At 37.5% G+C, this 20,352-nt stretch overlaps 3 protein-coding genes across 3 annotated transcripts; 2 read left to right on the forward strand and 1 right to left on the reverse strand.

Moving 5' to 3' along the window:
- Positions 1-4,445: 4,445 nt before the first annotated feature.
- Positions 4,446-6,608, forward strand: LOC111568968 (alpha-protein kinase 1-like). Its single transcript, XM_023270875.3, has 2 exons — positions 4,446-4,587; positions 5,280-6,608. The coding sequence occupies exons 1-2, from the start codon at positions 4,531-4,533 to the stop codon at positions 5,856-5,858; spliced, it is 636 nt and encodes a 211-aa protein (XP_023126643.2). The 5' UTR covers positions 4,446-4,530; the 3' UTR covers positions 5,859-6,608.
- A 6,254-nt stretch (positions 6,609-12,862) lies between these two features.
- Positions 12,863-16,671, forward strand: her12 (hairy-related 12). Its single transcript, XM_023270871.3, has 2 exons — positions 12,863-13,017; positions 13,897-16,671. Exons 1-2 carry the CDS (start codon positions 12,949-12,951, stop codon positions 14,248-14,250), a joined length of 423 nt encoding a protein of 140 aa, XP_023126639.1. The 5' UTR covers positions 12,863-12,948; the 3' UTR covers positions 14,251-16,671.
- A 545-nt stretch (positions 16,672-17,216) lies between these two features.
- LOC111568963 (transcription factor HES-5-like) lies at positions 17,217-18,149 on the reverse strand. Its single transcript, XM_023270869.3, has 2 exons — positions 18,069-18,149; positions 17,217-17,989 (listed from the first exon to the last, which is right to left on the reverse strand). The coding sequence occupies exons 1-2, from the start codon at positions 18,117-18,119 to the stop codon at positions 17,495-17,497; spliced, it is 546 nt and encodes a 181-aa protein (XP_023126637.2). The 5' UTR covers positions 18,120-18,149; the 3' UTR covers positions 17,217-17,494.
- Positions 18,150-20,352: the final 2,203 nt, after the last annotated feature.

Here is a 20,352-nt window from a genome sequence, read left to right on the forward strand (position 1 = left end):
CCTCTGCGATTCTCACGGTGAGCGTCTCCCATGCTTGATTGGCTGACAATAGTGTCCGATCCATCCAGATGGTGTGCCTGGAAGCCCTGTTGACAGGCCAGTCTTCCCGGGTGTGTGTGTGTGTGTGTGTGTGTGTGTGTGTGTGTGTGTGTGTGTGTGTGTGTGTGTGTGTGTGTGTGTGTGTGTGTGTGTGTGTGTGTGTGTGTGTGTGTGTGTGTGTGTGTGTGTGTGTGTGTGTGTGTGTGTGTGTCACTCCGTCTTTGTTGGATGGGGCACACTTCCTTTGTGCAGCCGGCCTCAGAGTCATTAACAGTGAAGTGTGGGAAGCCGGGGACCACAGCGGCTCCCACGTTCCACTCAGGCAGGAAGGGAGCGTGTGACCGAGACGTGGCCAGCGGCAGGCTGCTCAGCCAGCTGTGTGAGAGTGTGTGTGGTAGGGAAAGTGAATGAGAGTGTGTCTGTCTGCATGAGTGACTGAGGGTTCTCCTGATGTGTGATGAAGCACCGATCAGCTCGGTTCACACGTAGTTCATCAAAGTAAAGCAGAAAAAACTGAACATCAAAACAGAATAGAATCGAAAAACCACTGAACATCCTGGACATTTTACATTCTAAATGTTATTTATTACATCTGTAAATTCATCTGCTCCTGTTTATGTCATTTACACATTTCTGCATCCCTCTTGTATATTCTTGCATATTTTGCCATTTTTTTCTTTCTGTATTATGTTTTCCTTGTTCTTATCTTTTTTATTTAAGCTAATTTTACTTTATTTAATTTGATCTAATCTTATTTTATTTTATCTCATCTTATTTTATTTTAGCTCATCTTATTTTATTTTAGCTCATCTTATTTATTTTAGTTAATCTTATTTTTTATTTCATTTTATTTGAGCTTATCTTATTTTATTTTATTTTAGCTAATCTTATCTTATATTTTATTTTAATTTAGCTGTTCTTATTTTATTTTATCTTATTTTAGCGAATTTTATTTTATTTTGTTTTAGCTAATCTTATTTTATTTTATTTAGCTTATCCTATTTTATTCTAGCTTATTTTATTTTAGCTACTCTTATTTTATTTTAGCTCATCTTATTTTATTTTATTTTAGCTTGTCTTATTTTATTTTATCTTATTTTAATTTACCTAATCTTATTTTATTTTAGCTTATCTTATTTTATTTTGACTAATCTTATTTTATTTTATTTTAGCTCATCTTATTTATTTTATTTTAGCTAGTCTTATTTTATTTTATTTTATTTTAGGTAATCTTATTTTTTATTTTATTTTAGTTTAGCTGTTCTTGTTTTATCTTATTTTATTTTATTTAGCTTATCTTATTTTAGCTAATCTTATTTGATTTTATTTATCTTATCTTATTTTATTTATTCTAGCTTATTTTATTTTGTTTTAGCTAATCTTACCTTGTTTTATTTTAGCTCATCTTATTTTATTTTATTTTAGCTTGTCTTATTTTATTTTATTTTAGCTAATCTTATTTATTTTAATTTAGCTGTTCTTATTTTATTTTATCTTCTTTTATTTTATTTTATTTAGCTTATCTTATTTTAGCAAATCTTATTTTTTTTATTTTATTTAGCTTATCTTATTTTATTGTATTGTAGCTTATTTTATTTTACTTTAGCTAATCTTACCTTATTTTATTTAAGCTCATTTTATTTTATTTTAGCTTGTCATTTTATTTTATCTTATTTTATTTTAGCTAATCTTATTTTAATTTACCTACCTTATTTTATTTTATTTTTGCTTATCTTATTTTAATTTTATTTTAGCTCATTTATTGTATTTTAGCTTGTCTTATTTTATTTTAGCTAATCTTATTTTTTTAAATTTACCTAATCTTATTTTATTTTATTTTCGCTTATGTTATTTTCTTTTATTTTATTTATTATATTATATTATATTTATTAAATAAATTAAATAAATAATTTAAAATAATTAAATAAATTAAATAAATAAAATAATAATTAAATATTTATATTTATTATATTTATTTTATTTTATTTAGCTTATCTTATTTTATTTTATTCTAGCTCATTTTATTTTATTTTAGCTTGTCTTATTTTATTTCATTTTTGCTAATGTTATTTTTTTTTATTTACCTAATCTTATTTTATTTTATTTTTGCTTATGTTATTTTATTTTATTTTAACTAATCTTATTTTATTTTATTTTAGCTAGTCTTAGCTTTCTCTTTTAAGCTAAATAACACCTGAATTAGAAAAAACACAACCAAAACCTTCCTCTCCAGAGCTACATATGTAAGAATGTTCAATCAGTATTTATTCATTTATTTATTTAACCTTTATCTAACCTGGCCAACAGGCAGCATAAAAGTTAGATTCAAAACAGAGAGGACATAAAGAAACAGCCAAAAACCAAGCAAATCATAAACGGTGCATAGATTCATAATTCAGTCGAGGTTTCCGTCATTTTAATCCAGGGGGTGATATCTCAGGCTGTTTTTTCATCTGATATCCTTTTATTTTCGCCAGATAAAGTGATCAATATCACAAAATCAGTTGCATTATTATTATTTTTCTCAGTAGTTGTAATATTTCATTTTCATGTGAAATAATTTGATTCCATCTGCAACATGTCAGTGAAATATGTTTAATTATCATGTGTGATGTTATTTTATTTTATTACCTCAGTATCACTACTAGTATTACTTTTTACTCTTCTATTATTTTGTTTCTACTTAAATCTTATTGCTTTTCTACTCAAATCTGCATTTCTCCTGTTATGTTTTTATTCCTGAGTCTATCTGGCAAAATAATTTCCTTCAGGATTAATAAAGTTTTATCTTATTTTATCTCATATCTGTTCTGGCAGTGTTGCTCACAGTAAAATATCTGCTCAGATGCAGGAACAGACATCAGATGATCAGACAGGTTGTAAAGGAAGTAAACAGCTCAGTGGTTAATAATTATTAGGAGGTAAAACTGAAACTGATGACAGTAAAATCTCTTGTTTCTTCACATCTATCTATATATTCAATTTAACTGTCTTTAAATTGTTATTTAACCTCACACTTACTGTATTTATATCCTTATTCATATTGTATTTACACATACATGCATATATTTATAACACTGTCTGTACTGTTATCACTGCCTTTGCACGTTTTTATTGCCCTTAATACTGTTTAATGTAGAAATATCTCATTGCGCTGCACTTTCTGCATTTTCTTGTCTCTGTACAAGAAGGTAATCCAATATAATGTTCCATCTGTGTCCAATAATAGTATTTTCTCATGGAACCAGTCACCATTTACAGCAGGAATCCCAAGAGAATAAGAGGCTATAATAGGGCCTTTCATCACACTTCTGTTTTTTATGGAAATAATCATTTATTAATTAAAAAAAAAAAAAAAGACTGGATAACACTAAAATGTCAACCAATCAAAAATTATCCCAAAGACACAAAAATGATCTAAAATGATGAGAAAAGATCCAAGCTGACATAAAACTTGTTAAAAATGACAAGAAAATTGTCCAAAAGGTCTCAAAAATTGTCCGGATCAATCTATAATTGAGGGACTTCTGAAGTCCATGGGATAAATCTGTATACATTTTTATTAAAAGTAAAAAAACTAAGATTTTTTATGTTCATTATGATCATGTCTTTAGAAATTCCATAATTATTTATTAAGGAAACAATCACTTATTAATAAAAATGACTGGATATCACTAAAATATCAACTAAATAACTGTCTGAATTTAATACCAACCACCTTCTAATGAGCTGAACAATAATAAAATGAGCTGATTCAGAAATAGTCTGGATTGTGTTCTTTTTATCACACTTTTCTTTTTCTCTGTGGGCCAAAGCATCTCTGAAAGCTTGAACCGGCGTCTACAGGTTTTATTTGCGTTCCAGAACTCTTAGAGAAGCTCTTTTTCTTGGGCTCAACTGTTGCTCTGGGAGGGAAGTCTGCTGTGGGGCGGGTGGAAGTGGCTGCTGCTGCTGCTGCTGCTGCTGCTGCTGCTGGTAGTGCTGGTAGTGCTGGTGGTGGTGGTGGTGGTGGTGGTGGTGGTGGTGGTGGTCGGTCTATCTGCCCCCTGGCCCTCTCTAACACCCACGTGTGCCCGGTGGCGGAGGCACTTTGTCTTCAATTACGTGGCGGGAGAGATGACATGAGACAGCGGCATGCTTCCCTCTGGGGTCACCACTTTCCCATATCAGCACAAGCACCGGGTCGGCCTCCCTCCCCACCTCCCCAGCCTCCCCCCAGCTCTTTCTCTGGCCGTCTATCCCTCCACCTGCTCCCCGGAGACACGCTCATTGTCCCCACGGCTATAAACACTTCATTGAGCATGTGGCAGCCCTGCGTTCCTCAAAGCCCTTCCCAGCGCTCCCATTGGCCCGCGGACTGTGAGAAACTCCAACAAGCCGAAGACTCACACATTCATATGGAGATTTGGGCGTATAAATACAGGCCGGAGGCAGAGGAGAAGCTCAGATCAGACTGCACACCAACCGAGGAGGAACTCTGACTCTTCAGCGATGGCGCCCACTGTGTTCGGACAAGCAAGCAAGGAACACCTGACTCCTGCTCATAAGGTAGATATTATTCTCTGTCAAACTTCAGGACTCTCTTTAACCCTCCTGTTGTCCTCATTTACAGGCACCTAAAATATTGTTTCCTTGTCTGAAAAAAATCCAGGAATTCAGCAAAAAAAATCCCCAAATTTCTGAAAATTTGCAAAACGTTCAGGAAGAAAATTCCAATAATTCCTTAAAAGTTTCCCTTAAAAGTTTTTATTTAAAAAAAAATCCCCCATATTTGGCAAGAAAATTCTTTTATTTAAAAAAAAAAAAAAATCCCTCAAATTTGGCAAGAAAATTCTTGTAAATATTTTCAAAAAATGAGTAAAAATCTTCCAAAAAAATCCTGAAAATATCTAAAGTGATTCCATATATATCAGTAAAACTTCTAATATTTTCTTTAAGAACATTCACATAAAAATCAACCAAAATCTAGCGGATTTTTTTTGTGAAAGTTCCTAAAGAAACGTTTTTTTTAACATTTCTTTTTTTCCACCACAAAATGTTCAAAGATTTCCCAAAAATGTTGAAAATGTGGACATTAGAAGTTTAACTGTGAAAATATATGTTTTTTTCCACATTTTTAAACTTTAAAACGAGTTATTTTGACCCGCAGGACAACATAAGGGGTTAATTCTGTTGATGCACTGTTAACCTAAAAGCAACGTTCAAGTGGACTGAGTGTTTCTTCTTCTTCTCTCCTTCAGCTGAGGAAGCCGATGGTGGAGAAGCTGCGCAGAGATCGCATTAACACCAGCATCGAGCAGCTCAAGTCCCTGCTGGGTCCCGAGTTCCTCCGGCAGCAGCCCGACTCCAAGCAGGAGAAGGCCGACATCCTGGAGATGGCCGTGGCCTACCTGAGGGGCTGGCAGCACCAGCAGCACCAGCAGCACCAGCAGCACCAGCAGCACCAGCAGCAGCAGCAGCAGCAGCAGCAGCAGCAGCAGCAGCAGCAGCAGCAGCAGCAGCAGCAGCAGCAGCAGCAGCAGCAGCAGCAGCAGCAGCAGCAGCAGCAGCAGCAGCAGCAGCAGCAGGCCGGCCTCACCTCCAGCCTGATGACGGCCGGAGACGGCTACTCCCACTGCGTCCAGGAGGCCGTCAGCTTCCTGTCCCACTGCCAGGTCCAGACCCAGGCCCACCGGCTGCTGCTCGGCCACTTCCAGGGTCTGCAGACGTCCAGCAGGACCAGCCAGAGCCCCGGCAGCCCTCCTGGCTCCCCCCTCCACCGGGGCGGCTCCAGTAAGGGTGTAGGCCAGGCCAGCTGTGCCCTGTGGAGGCCCTGGTAGGACCCTGGTGGGACCTCCACCCTGGTGGGACCTCCACCCTGGTGGGACCTCCACCCAGAGAGAAAACTACGTCTGTGAAGGTCATGGGCAGAAAGTTGAAGACTCCTGAAGTCTGCTTGCTTCTGCTCCTGCAGGAGAATCGCTGTTGATTGTTTTACGTTGTTCCTGTGGAAGGACTGAACAGATTCAGGTTTTACTGAATATAAACACCATGTGTTTGAATGTTAGACATTTTATTTCTAGAGTTCTGACTCTGTGCTTCTGCTAATTGTTCCTTTGGGGAAATTAACTCACTTTCTGTTTGTTCTACAAACGTCTCTGCCTGATATGAACCATGTTGGTTTAAATCTGAGTCACTCATTGATTGATTGATGTGTTCACTGTTTATCTCTGATACTGAGTATCACTGACTGATTTGTTTCATCAGTTTGCTGCTGGTGAATTAAAAGGAGAACTACAAGGATCCCATGGATCCACGTTTACTGTAAATCTTATGATTATCCTTTCCTTTATGATGACTGTCTACCCACTGTCTGGCCTGTGTGAGGAGTGTTACTGATGTTACTGATCTGTTTCCTGTCATGTTCATTATAGATGTGTTTCATCTTCTGTTTACTACCTTTTATAAAGGTGTTTTATGTTGATCTTTGCTATAAAGAACCTGTTGTGTTGCTTCCTCGAGAAGTTTGCCTTTAAAAATAAGAAAAAATAAATGAAAAACTTCTCATGAAGTTTTGCAAACATAAACAACCTGCTGTTTCTGCTTTCTTCAGGGAAACTACACAAAGTTCAGTTTGTGAGTTCTTATATGTCTAGAGGTTCAAATCTACACACTTAAAGTTAATCAAACCAGAAAGTTCTCAACTGATGAACTTTACTTCTGTGTCTCACTCAAGAGAAAATAGGAATCAAGTCTGGTTCCCACAGAGATCTGTTTTAATAATTAGAACTATGTGCTGGTTTGTCAGGTCAGTATAGTTCACTCTGCAGGGTCATTTTATCTTTTAATCATCCCCTGATCCAGTAATTAATCAGCATTAATGTCCACATTTTAGAGAGAATCACTTGAATTAAACGTTGCAAAGAGTCAAGAACTAAAGAAAATAAACAGACTGCACTATAACTGCAATTAAATGCATGTTTTCACCACTTAAAGAGTAACATTAGTTAGATTTACAGGATCAATTCTGCAAAGTAGACCAAAACTGCATCAACTGTGGCACCAAAGTGCAGACAGCATAATAATATCTGTATGTATTTAACTGTACATAAAATGGGTTGAAATGAAATAATAATTCCTACTATTGGTAAAGGTTGTAAATATAATGTTGCTTCAGTAGATGAGTTGAAGACTAAATGTTCAGAACAATAATCCTTATTCAAGGATTAAACTACAGGTGATTTTGAATCTGTCTTCTGCTGTCTCACACTATTTTTTCCCTGATTTCCCACAGGGATCATTAACATTTCATCTGATCTGACCTCGCTGGTGAACAGGTGGTTTTTAAAACGTGTCCGTATATTTCCACCCTGCAGGTCACACGTCTCCGTCCTCTGTTGTGGTGGCCCTGGTATGTTGTCTAGTGCCTGAATTATGTCTCAAGTGCCACAAAAGTCTTTCACAACTATTTGTGTGTGCAGAAGTTGTGGAGAATGTGGCATGCCTGGGACTTTCTCAGGGTCTAGTGTGCCAGGCCAGATGGTCTGCCTCCCCTTCCCCCCTTCAAACAGGAGATCAAACACCGTAGCTAATGTGATGTGTAACAAGACACACTTCCATTGTCCCCGTCTGTGGGCTGCTGAATAGGCGCAGAGTGTGGGAAACGGGAGATACCACACTCACAGAGAGATGGCTGACGGGAAGCAGCTCCGCGTCGCCGCAGGTCTGAGCGATGGCCGAGGCTTTATGGCAGGAATTCAGAGCTCTCAGGCTGCCGGTGGGAGGGGAACTCGTCTTCCCACACACTTGTAGACAAAGACCCCCGGCAGCAGCGTAGTGCACAAACAGAGGAGGCCCAAACTCACACAAACACGACGAGGACAGATAAGAAAGTCTGAACACAGAAGAGATCTGTACTCATCATACAGTAAAACATCAGCCTGGATCAGGGATTCCAACTAATCTAGTCCAGGAGAAGTGGGCCGGATGAAACCACAGCATAATAACCTATAAATAACCACAACTCCTGATGGTTCCTCTGTTTTAGTGCAAAAATGTTCACATTTAATGAATTATCGTTTTACAAAACATCATGAACAACCGGATATTTCTCAAGAAAAATGAATTCAATTTCAGCAACATTCAGCCTCAGTTTATCATTTAGAATAAAATAGAATGGCTTTATTGTCATCATACATGGCATGACGAGAATATATTACAACTTCCAGATCACAGAGTGTCTACAACGGAACACAACATTTAGTCACCTGGAACTGAACCATGGAGGATTTTACTTTAAAAAACACAAAAACAAGACAAAATGACAAAAATGAGACAAACGACACGAAACAAAACAAAAAAAGAGAAACAATTTGACAAAAAAGCTGGAGGGCCGCTTTTGGCCCGCGGGCCGCATGTTGGACACCCCTAGTCTGGATGCAGAAACATGTGATGCCTTTTCTTTTATGTGACACTAAAACGTCCACATTTCTAAAACCTGACATTTCCTATCCTGTTTTATTACCTCCATCGTTGGAGAGTTGTAGCTTTTCATGCATTAACTTCACAGGTATCAAACTGTACATCAGGGGTGTCCAACATGAGGCCCGTGGGCCAAAAGCGGTCCTCCAGAGGGTCCAATCCGGCCCTCAAAGTGGAAAAATTACAGAGGAGACATTAACTGCAGATTGTAAATTAGTAAAACTATAAATTTAAAATCATTTCTAGACCATGAAAAGTTGTTTGGATCATAAAGTAAAACACTAGATTGTTCTTTTGTCATTTTGTGTCTCATTTTTGTAATATTTTGTCATGTTTTTGTTGTTTTTTTGTCCAACTTTTTTCGATTGTCTCATGTTTTTGCCATTTTGTTTCTCACTTTTGTCATTTTTTTCCATTTTTCCATTTTTTTCATTTTTCTGCTTTGTAACATGTTTGTCAAATTTTTTTGGTCTCTTTACTCATTTTATTTCGTATCATTTGCTTCATTTTTGTCGTTTTTTGTCTCATTTTTGTAATATTTTGTCTCTTTTTTGTCTGACTTTTGCCATTTTGATCATACAGTAAAATACCATATCATTCAGTTCCAGATAGCTATGATTAAATGTGTTCCTTTGTAGACACTGTGATCTGGAAGTTGTAATATGTAAATGATAAACTGAGGCTGAATGTTGCTGAAACTGAGTTTATTTTTCTTCATAAATGTCAGGTTGTTCATAATGTTTTGTAAAAAGACAATTCATTAAATGTGGACATTTTCAGAATGTACTTTCTGCACTAAAGCAAAGGAACCATTAGGAGTTGTGGTTATTTATAGGTTATTATGCTGTGGTTTTACTGGTCCACTGGGGATCAAACTGGGCTGAATGTGGAACCTGGACTAGAATGAGTTTGACTCTCCTGCTGTACATCCATCACCTAATCATATATTCCTCTCTTTTCATTCACCTTTTACTACTTTGCTGCCTCTATCTGGATTCTCTTTTCCATTCATTTTGCTTCAGTAACACTTCTATTGTACCATTTCTTGTCAGTTCAGACTTTTAGTCCTTCTTTCACTCATTGTCGCTCTAAATTAAACGAGTCAACACCGACCAAAGCCCCACAGTCTCCTCTGAGCTAAGCAGTGAAGCCAGTTGACTTGATTTTTCCCAGATGGGCCGGGACACAGAGTTTCTGTTTGCCCTGCAACAAAAGATCAATTAACATTCCCAATGGAGCACGGAGGAGCGGCGGGGCTTTTGTAGCTCATTTACCCTGATGTTGGGGGCTGGTGGGAAACTGGGAAGACTGGGCTACTCACACTGGGCCCACAAGGCCGGCTTCACATCTGGGGCCAGCCAGCGACGGAGGCCCTCAGAGGCACGCTGCCAGCCGCTCATAATGCCATTAACTTGACACTAATTTGACACAGTTCGTTTACAGTGAGCTCTGCAGACCCTCAGGGGGAAGAGAGACAAGAACTGGTGATTAAAGGCTGCAAATTTTTCAGCAGAACTCAGTGACTAATATGGAACTGAATGCAACAAGAGTCCAAATGTGAGCTGGTTGCAGCACAAATAACTGAGTTCAGAGTCACTAAATAGGCAGGAATTGTGAGAAATGTGAGTGAAAGTGACTCAAGTGTCTTTCTATCATCGTCTCCTGCAGGGATTCATTTTGCATCTTTAATCTCATGAATAAACCATCATATTTCTGCCTTGTTTTCATCCATTTCTTCTCCCGTGGCTCTCCATTGATCAGAATTGCGCATTAATTGGGCATTTACTCCTCCTTTTTATGCAATTTCTCTCTCTGTGTGAACACGTGCAACACATGCGCTGCTGCCATTGTTTTCTCTTAATTAAAGAAACAATAAACTAAGAGAAAACATCCTGCTGTGCATCAGTAGGTGCGCAACAGATCATTTGCTGCGCTTTAACTGTGCCTGTGAATGAATAAACAATCATATTTCTGTCTTGTTTTCATCCATTTCTCTCGCTGAAAGGTAGAAAAGCAACTGGTGGGAGTTTTTATTTACCAGCAGCCGATTCCTCTGTCTTCTTCCATCACTTTTAGTCTTAAACCAGGAGTGTCCAACTTGAGGCCCATGGGCCAAAAGCGGTCCTCCAGAGGGTCCAATCCGGGCCTCAAAGTGGAAAATTTCCAGAGAAGACATTAACTGCAGATTGTAAATTAGTAAAACTGTAACTGTCTCTCATAGTTAGTTATATCCCTGTTCCGTTCTAATTTTGTTTATATTATTTATTGATGCGGACCTAATTATTGTTGATAGAGTGTTCCGCACGTCATGTTTACGGACGGACGGCGAAACCGGAAGTGGAGACGGAGCGCAAAATGAATGAATGAAAACGGCAGACTTCAGCGTATAACGTTTACTGTACACAACTAAAAGGAAAGACGAAGAGAAGAGAAGAGCAGTCTAATACGAGCCCCTCTTTAGTTACAAGCAGCCTACGAGGTATGTTACATTTATGTTCACATTGTTATTCAAATTAAAGACGTGTAAATGACATGCAAATAGCGCTCGTGTTGTTAGAACAATTAGCATGCTACGATAATGATATATGGACGTGCTATGTGTTACATTAAATGTATAAGTTAAGAAATCTACTGTGGGTTTGATGTGTTATTGATGCCTTACAAGTAGTCTGTAAACCTTTAATTGGTGTTTGAGATGTGAAAGGTGAGCTATATGCTGCATAAGCTCTACATGCTATTAGATTAGCAACGGAAGCTTTCATTATTAAGACAGACAAACATGTGATTTAATGTTGTGCATTTATTTTTATTTTTATTTATTTTTTGTCTTTAACCCAGTTCTCACGGGTTGGCCTCGAAGCAGAATAAACCCTGTCCTTTAATCAAGATCTCGTGACTCATGTTGTTACTGGAGGGAGCTACAAAAACTATAAATTTAAAATCATTTCTAGACCATGACAAGTTGTTTAGATCATAAAGTAAAATACTAGATTGTTCTTTTGTCGTTTTCTGTCTCATTTTTGTAACATTTTGTCTTGCTTTTGGTGTTTTTTGGTGTTTTTTTGTCTGACCTCTGACGTTTGTCGTTTGTCTCATGTTTTTGTTGTTTTGTTTGTCGTTTAGTGTTTCCTTTTTGTCTCGCATGTGTTGTTTTGTCATTTTTTGTCATGTTTGTGTCCATTTTTGTCGCTTTGTAACTTTTTTGTCAATTTTTTTGTCTTTTTTGTTTTGTTTCATGTTGTTTGTCTCACTTTTGTCTTTTTTTGTCTGATTTTTGTTTTTTGTCTCATGTTTTTGTCATTTTGTGTCTCATTTTTGTCATTTTGTGCTTTCTGTCTCACGTGTTTTTTTCTCATTTTTTTTCTCATTTTTGTAATATTTTGTCTCTTGTTTTTGTTTTTTTCTTGTTTTTGTAGTTTTGTCTTTGCTTTTTGTCTCACTTGTGTTTTTGTGTTTTTTGTCTTGTCTGTGCCCATTTTTATGTCGCTTTGTAGCCTTTTTGTCAAATTATTTCTCTTTTTTCTTTTTTGTGTCGTTTGTCTCACTTTTGTCATTTTTTGTCTCATTTTTGTAATATTTTGTCTTGTTTTTGTTTATTTTTGTCTTTTTTTTGTCATTTTGATCATGAAGTAAAATACTATATCATTCAGTTCCAGATAGCTGTGACTAATTGTTGTGTTCCTTTGTAGACACTCTGTGATCTGGAAGTTGTAATGTGGAAATGATAAACTGAGGCTGAATGTTGCTGAAATTGAACTTATTTTTCTTAAGAAGCTTCAGGATGATCGTTATGTTTTGTAAAAATATAGCTCATTAAATGTGAACATTTTCAGAATGTACATTTTTGCACTGAAACAAAGGAACCATTAGGAGTTGTGGTTATTTATAGGTTATTATGCTGTGGTTTTACTGGTCTGGTCCACTGGAGATCAAACTGGACTGAATGTGGAACCTGAACTAAGATGAGTTTGACTCTCCTGTTTTAAACACTGTTGAACCGACCTGTGATAAAGACTCCTGTATCCTTCTTAAGACAACATTTTTGTGTCCAAAGTGCTCTTTGCGGGAAGGAAATTCTCTCTGCAGACACGATAAGAACTCAGCTTGAATTGTTGTATTGCTGTTTTCTCCTCTGGAAGATGCTCAGTTTCATCACTTCCCTTTATTCTGTTTTAAATCAGATCCTGTCAGTGTGAGATAAACCCTCGGATGAGCGCTGATAAAGTGTTAATTACCTGTTGCTTATCTTGGGAATGCTGCCAGCCTCAGATCCATGCTCTGTGAGTTATTGACGTGTCCTCATTGTTGTGCTGGGAGTCCCACTGGTCGGAGTGTGGGAACCCCAGCCCTGCCTGAGCCACAGGGCTTTGTTATGCTAATGTCTGGGTATAAAATGAGGAGCAGCTCCTCCAGAGACATCAGAGCTAACCCTGCTGTCCAGAAGAAGACATGGCTCCCTGTTCCAGCAGCTACTCCTCCATGCACCACATGAGGATCTCTGAGAAGGACAACATCAAAGTGAGTAATGTGGGCGATGATATGTGAAATGTGGTGTTCCCCAGGGGTCAATTTTAGGTCCAAGCCCTTTTAACTTCTATATGTTACCACTTGGAAATGTCATCAGGAGACACGGCATCAACTTTCACAGCTACACAGACGACACACAGCTTTACATCGCCGTGTCTCCTGATGACACAGGACCACTTGATGTCCTTTTTAACTTCCTGTTGTCCTCATTTCCTTGTCTGGGAAAAAAATTTTGAAAATTTGCAAAACCTTCAGGAAGAAAATTCCAATAATTCCTTAAAAGTTTCCCTTAAACGTTTGATTTTTTTAAAAATCCCCCAAATTTGCCAAGAAAATTCTTGTAAATATTTTCAAAAAATGAGTAAAAATCTTCCAAAAAAATCCTAAAAATATCTAGTGATTACATATATATCAGTAAAACTTCCATTTTCTTTAAGAATGTTCATATTCTTAAGAAACATTTATAAAATTTCTTTTTTTCCACCAAAAAATGTTCAAAGATTTCCCAAAAACGATGAAGATGTGGACATCAGAAGTTTCACTGTGAAAATATTTTTTTTCTCCACATTTTCAAACTTTAAAACGGGTCAGTTTGACCCGCAGGACGACATGAGAGTTAAACTTATTTTGAGTTTTCTTGTAAAATTCAACTCAAAACAATAAAATTTCAAGATTATTTGACTTAAGATATTTAAGATGCATTGTCTTAAAACAAGTCCCTCCATCTGCTGAAATGTCTTGTTAAGTGAAGTTATCTTAAATCCAGTGGGATGAGACATTTTGACTAAAAATAACACAAATAGACTTGGTAAGATTTTGAGTTTCTGCAGTTTGGAATCGTGATCTGACCTGTCTGTCTCCTTCCCTCAGCTCAGGAAACCCATCGTGGAGAAAATGCGCAGAGATCGCATCAACAGCTGCATCGAGCAGCTCAAAGTCATCCTGGAGAAAGAGTTCCACAAGCAGGAGCCCAACTCCAAGCTGGAGAAAGCCGACATCCTGGAGATGACCGTGAACTTCCTGAGGCAGCAGCTGCAGGCGGGCGTCTGTCAGGGCGACTACAGCCAGGGCTACTCCCACTGCTGGAGGGACTCCATGCGCTTCCTCTCCAGCTCCGAGGCCTCGGTTCCTCCTCTGCAGGGCCTCCAGAGACAGGACCAGAAGCTGCAGCAGGTCCAGAGAGGCAGCAGCTCCAGCAGAGGCCCGGTGTGGAGGCCCTGGTAGAGACTCTGTAGACCTGAGGGGCTTCATGCTCTCTCACTGTGTAGGAAATCTGTTTCCAGCCTGCTCTTCTACAGCAGGTCTCCTTACTGTCTCATCACATTGATGGACAAAGTCGAAGTGAAGGATCTCACTCATTTGAAGATGCCTTGACTCCTTACATTTCCTTTAACTCTCGTGTCGTCCTGCGGGTCAAATTGACCTGTTTTAAAGTTTGAAAATGTGGGAAAAAGTATATTTTCACAGTGAAACTTCTGATGTCCACGTTTTCAACATTTTTGGGAAACAAAATAACAAAAACATGAGACAAATGAAAAGAAAAGACAAAAAACAAGACAAAACACAACAAAAAGGAGACTAAATGACAAAAAATGACAAAAACGAGAGAAATGACAAAATCCAGCCAAAAAAAAACAACAAAAATGAGCCACAAAATGACAAAAACTAGACAAACGATACAAATAAAAACAAAAAAGAAACACATTTTTTAAAAAACATTTTTTGGTGGAAAAAAGAAATGCTAAAAGAAATGTTTCTTTAAGAACATTCACAAAAAAATTAACCAAAATGCAGAGAATTTCACAGAATTTTGGTTGATTTTAATGTGAATGTTCTTAAAGAAAATATTCTAAGTTTTACTGATATATATGGAATCACTTGAGATATTTTTAGGATTTTTTTGGAAGATTTTTACTCATTTTTTGAAAATATTTACAAGAATTTTCTTGCCAAATTTGGGGGATTTTTTTTTTTTTAAATAAAACTTTAATGGAAAATTTTAAGGAATTATTGGAATTTTCTTCCTGAAGGTTTTGCAAATTTTCAGAAATTTGGGGAATATTTTTGCTGAATTTTTGCATTTTTTTCAGACAAGGAAACAATATTTTTTGGTAAATGAGGACAACAGGAGGGTTAAAGCTGGAGGTTGATTCTGAGTGACGACGGTTTCTGTCAGATTTTGTGAAGCGATTGTTTACTCCAGTGGAGTTTATCTGAGGACTGCTTGATGTACCAGTATCTACTGTGTTCTGTTGAGAATATTTCTCTCTATTCTGAATTATCTATGCCAAATGTCATGTGTGAGGATGACGGTGTGTGTTTGTGTGTGGATGTGGGTGTACATATTAACATTTTAGTGATGTTCATGTTGCTGTTTTGCTATCACATTTAGGCTCTTAAAACCAACTCTTTTTTTAAAGTTTGTATGACAATTAACAATAAAAAGACACAATCATTGATAAAAAACTTGAATAGTTGATTTATTACATGTATGTTTTGCTGTTTTATAGAATTAGAATATAGGAAATGTTGATATCAGCAACATCTGGCACTTTATCGGAGAAGATTGTGTGACGTTTGGGATGAATATTAAAATGTTTTTAAACATAAATAATACAGAAAAGCCATACATTGACTTAAAATAGTAACATAGACATTTCTCCTCTTACATATTAGGAAACCATTATTCCACGACTAATTGCAGGAAAACAAACTCATTAAGGCACAAGCAGAGTAAGTGATCAAATTTTCACTTCAATCTCAACAAAGCTTTAGATGACAGAAGAGAAAGATTTGTTGGGATTGGTGGATTTACACACAAGAATTTGAAATTTATCTTCATTTGATGTAACAAATGAAGATAAATGACGTTAAGGAAAGTTGTAATATTAGAATTTAATCATTTACTTCATGAGGAGGTGCTGTTTGTCCCCTAAAGGGAGGCGTGTCCTGACCATGTGACTGTGTCTCCTCCCTCTAAGTCATATTGTTTTTTGGAAAGCATACATGCTCCTTGTCTGTTTTAGAAATGATTTTCAGATTTTGCTGATCATTTTTAAAGCTCGTCAAGCCACATCTGTGATCTGTTGACCTCTTATGATCCCGCTGGCAGCCTTAGATCCTCAGGTGGATCCTTCAGGTCGTTCCAAAGTCGAGACTTGAATCTTCCTCCATCAGGACCTCGACTTCGGAAGGACCTGCCTGAGGAGATCAGACCTGCAGAGTCACTAACTGCTTTTAAATCACTTCTTAAAACCCACTTTTAGAGACTTGCTTTTATGTGAAATTAACTTTTAGCTTTTATTAGTTTTCATGTTTTTCTGTATTCGTGTACTATTTACCTGCTTATCTTATCTTGGGAAATTTAATGTTTGAGTTTTTCATATCAGACATTAAGTAATCTTCATTTGCAGAACCATATAGAAGATCATAAAACATACATAAATCCATATTATAGTAATGTGGACGAAAGCTGAAACAACTGGTTTATTAAATAACATTCAATACTTGATTCATGCAGGTTATTTACGACACTAAAACCCAAATATGTTTCCTGTAATCAGCTTCTGAGAGATAAATCTGTATCATTTTATTTTGAATATCTTTGGGGTGTGCAAAATAATAACAATCTGCAGCTGTCAGTGTGGTGTCTAAGAAATGACAATGGGCTTTTTTCACTGTTAAAAAAGATTAATTAATAAATAAATGTGCATTATTTCTGCATGTTTTTCTGTTGCTTTCTTCCCCACATACCCTGCCTCTCTCCAGTGCTCTGTCTCTATATAAATCATAGTAAATGCCCAAAAGAAATCATTTAAAATGTGCATTTGTTAATGCTCAGATGGTATCATGTTAAATATTAGCTCATCATGAACATGGAAGTCTCATGGTTATACTATGAGACATTATGACAACTGCTGCTGTGGTTGGATCATATTTACACAGCTGTTCAAGAAAAACTCCCACTTCTATCCATGTACTAACATAACTGCACAAGGGTTTTCTAATTATCAATGAGCCTTTCAACACCATCAGCTAACACAATGTAGCATTAGAACACAGGAGTGATGGTTGCTGGAAATGTTCCTCTGTACCCCTATGGAGATATTCCATTAAAAATCAGCTGTTTCCAGCTACAATAGTCATTTACCACATTAACAATGTCTGCACTGGATGTATCATTCATTTAATGGTATCTTCATTTATATTTCAAATACACAGCATTTACTAACATAATTCTTTACAACAGAATGAACAATATTCAGAACTTACACTGCTAGCTGCTGATTTTTGACATGTCATCAAATACTTTCTTCCTTTATAAAAGGCAAAAAATCATCATGTTTCAATCATAATGTAGCATTAACTTTACTTCCTTCGGTTCTATGAAGGATCCAAACACTGAGATTTTCCTCACTGTGAGGCAAGAACATACTGAGATGTGATGAGATGTGGTGCACATGAAGGTTCATGAGGTCAGAACAACCGATACGTAAATCCTCATCAATGTGATGAAACACTGTAAACTCATGGAGTGAAAGAGCAGCTGGGAAAGGAAGCAGGACCCCTCAGGTCTCCACCAAGGCCTCCACACCGGGCCTCTGCTGCTGTTGTCCTGCAGGGTGGTGGGCCTGAGGATGGAGCTGCTGCCTCTCTGGACCTGCTGCAGCTTCTGGTCCTGTCTCTGGAGGCCCTGCAGAGGAGGAACCGAGGCCTCGGAGCTGGAGAGGAAGCGCATGGAGTCCCTCCAGCAGTGGGAGTAGCCCTGGCTGTAGTCGCCCTGACAGACGCCCGCCTGCAGCTGCTGCCTCAGGAAGTTCACGGTCATCTCCAGGATGTCGGCTTTCTCCAGCTTGGAGTTGGGCTCCTGCTTGTGGAACTCTTTCTCCAGGATGACTTTGAGCTGCTCGATGCAGCTGTTGATGCGATCTCTGCAGAGCTTCTCCATGACGGGCTTCTTCAGCTGAGGGAGAGGAGACAGACAGGTCAGCTCATGAGTCAATTTAACCTCCTCTGCCTTCATCACATGTTATGTTCCTCACCTTGATGTCTTTCTGAGAGATCCTGGAGGAGTCAGAGCTGCAGGGAGCCATGGCTGAGGAGGTGAAGGTCTTCTCAGGAGGACCAGGTCGGCTCTGGGGCCTGTGGAGGAGCTGCTCTTCATTTTATAGAGCAGCATTAGCATCACAAAGCCGTGGCTCTGGCAGCGCTGGCTTTCTGTTCATCACATCCTCACATCAATAACCGAGAGGTGAAGCAATCAGAGGCTGACCAGAGGAGATAAAACCGTCCCCAGTAAATACATCAGGCTGAGGATAATGTTCTGTCCACCTCTAATCAGGAGCTGCTGCTTATCTCAGCCTGCAGCCATCAGGGAACAGTCAGTCCTGATCTGCACCGGGGGAATAATTATCCAGGGAGGAATGCATCGGAGGCATCCAGCCACAGAAAGGACACGTTATTAGAGATTTAATTACTAGTACGGACGGTGAAAAAGTACAATAGGTACATTTAACTGGGAAAAACTGGATTCTTTTAGAGAGTTAAATGCAAAAATTACAGTATTGTTCTACATATTACGGCATTTTTCCATTAAAAACTGAGCAGGAGTCGGGAAATTTATTTTTTCAAGAGAAAAATAAATCTAAATAACATATTTTTCTCCTGATTAATCTGTTTACCGGGATTCAATGTTTTATAAACTGCATCAGAGTGTTTAAGAGTTTACAGATTTTTACCGTCATGGTTTGAGAGTTTTTACCGTAAAATGTACAAACATTTTTTACAGTGTAAACATGCTGATGAATTAATTTAATTGTGTATTTCCTGTAGTTGCAGATGTCTCAGTGATATTTTTTGTCGAATTTTGATCACAATGGTTTTTATTTTTCCAGCAGATTCTTCTAAAACTTTTAAATAACTGCATTATGATGAATATTAATGTTCCATAATGAAATTTTCCCAACGGCGCCTCGCTCCGCTCCTTTGTGTCGGGACAAGGAGCCTCTTGCTTGTTCACCCATGGCACACTTCGATTGTTGACCGAGGGTTTTAGGCTGAGAGTGGACAGAGAGACTGTGGGAAAGCCAAGCCTGGACTCTACTCACACTTCTACTGGTCAATAGATGACCTCCCAGCCACAAAAGGCCTTTTCTTCTCTGCCCTCAAACAACAGCCAGCAGCAGAGTGTGTGTGTGTGTGTGTGTGTGTGTGTGTGTGTGTGTGTGTGTGTGTGTGTGTGTGTGTGTGTGTGTGTGTGTGTGTGTGTGTGTGTCTGTGTGTGTGTGTACGTGTGTGTGTGTTTACTTGATATGCAATGAGATGTTACGTCATGCTGTAACTCTGAAACTTTTTTCTCCACCACCAGCTGCCGCTTGTTATTGAACCTGTGAAAAATCATATCGATGTTTTGACAACTCAAACTGACATCTAGAAATGATGAAAGCTGAACAGAAATTGAGGGACTGTTGAAGTCCATGGGATATATCTGCATACATTTTTATTAAAAGTAAAAAAAAACTAATGTTTTTATGTTCATTATGATCATGTCTTTGCAAATTCCATAATTATTTATTATGGAAACAATCACTGATTAATAAAAAATGACTGGATATCACTAAAATGTCAACTATGATTAAAAAAAGTCCCTCAATTATATATTGACCCATCCAGAATGACTTGAAAATTATACATAATCACAGAAAATTAATCCAGAATGACATGAAATTTAACCTAAATGCCCTGAAAATTGTCCTAAATGACTCAAAAATTGACCCAAATAACTTGAAAATGATCCCAAACAGGCAAAAATGATCCAAAATGACGAAAATATATCCATGCTGACATAAAACTTGTTGAAAATGACAAGAAAATTTTCCAAAATTACTTGAAAATGATCCATAATTATGGAAAATTTGTTCAGAATGACATGAAATTTGTCCTAAATGACTTGAAAATTATCCCAAAGACACAAAAATGATACAAAAAGAAAAGACCCAATCTGACATAAAACCTGTTGAAATGAAAAGAATATTGTCCAAAATGACTCAAAAATTGTCTGGGTCAATCTATAATTTAGGGACTTCTGAACTCCATGGGATATATCTGACATATATTTTTATTAAAAGTAAAAAAAACTAATGTTTTTATGTTCATCATGATCATGTCTTTATGGATTCTATAGTTATTTATTATGGAAACAATCATTTATTAATAAGAAATGACTGGATATCACTAAAATGTCAACTAAATAACCATCTGAATTTAATACCAACCACCTTCTAATGAGCTAAACAATAATAAAATGAGCTGATTCAGAAATAGTTT

Source organism: Amphiprion ocellaris, chromosome 8 (assembly GCF_022539595.1).
Source record: "Amphiprion ocellaris isolate individual 3 ecotype Okinawa chromosome 8, ASM2253959v1, whole genome shotgun sequence".
Classification (NCBI taxonomy): Eukaryota; Metazoa; Chordata; class Actinopteri; family Pomacentridae; genus Amphiprion; species Amphiprion ocellaris.

Bases quoted from the DNA above. Each gene is read 5' to 3' on its own strand.
- LOC111568968 (XM_023270875.3), top strand. From the start codon at position 4,531: ATGGCGCCCACTGTGTTCGGACAAGCAAGCAAGGAACACCTGACTCCT. The intron at 4,588-5,279 runs GTAGATATTATT...TCTCTCCTTCAG, and splicing joins ACCTGACTCCTGCTCATAAG to CTGAGGAAGCCGATGGTGGA.
- her12 (XM_023270871.3), top strand. From the start codon at position 12,949: ATGGCTCCCTGTTCCAGCAGCTACTCCTCCATGCACCACATGAGGATC. The intron at 13,018-13,896 runs GTGAGTAATGTG...TCCTTCCCTCAG, and splicing joins CTGAGAAGGACAACATCAAA to CTCAGGAAACCCATCGTGGA.
- LOC111568963 (XM_023270869.3), bottom strand. From the start codon at position 18,119: ATGGCTCCCTGCAGCTCTGACTCCTCCAGGATCTCTCAGAAAGACATC. The intron at 17,990-18,068 runs GTGAGGAACATA...CCTCTCCCTCAG, and splicing joins TCTCTCAGAAAGACATCAAG to CTGAAGAAGCCCGTCATGGA.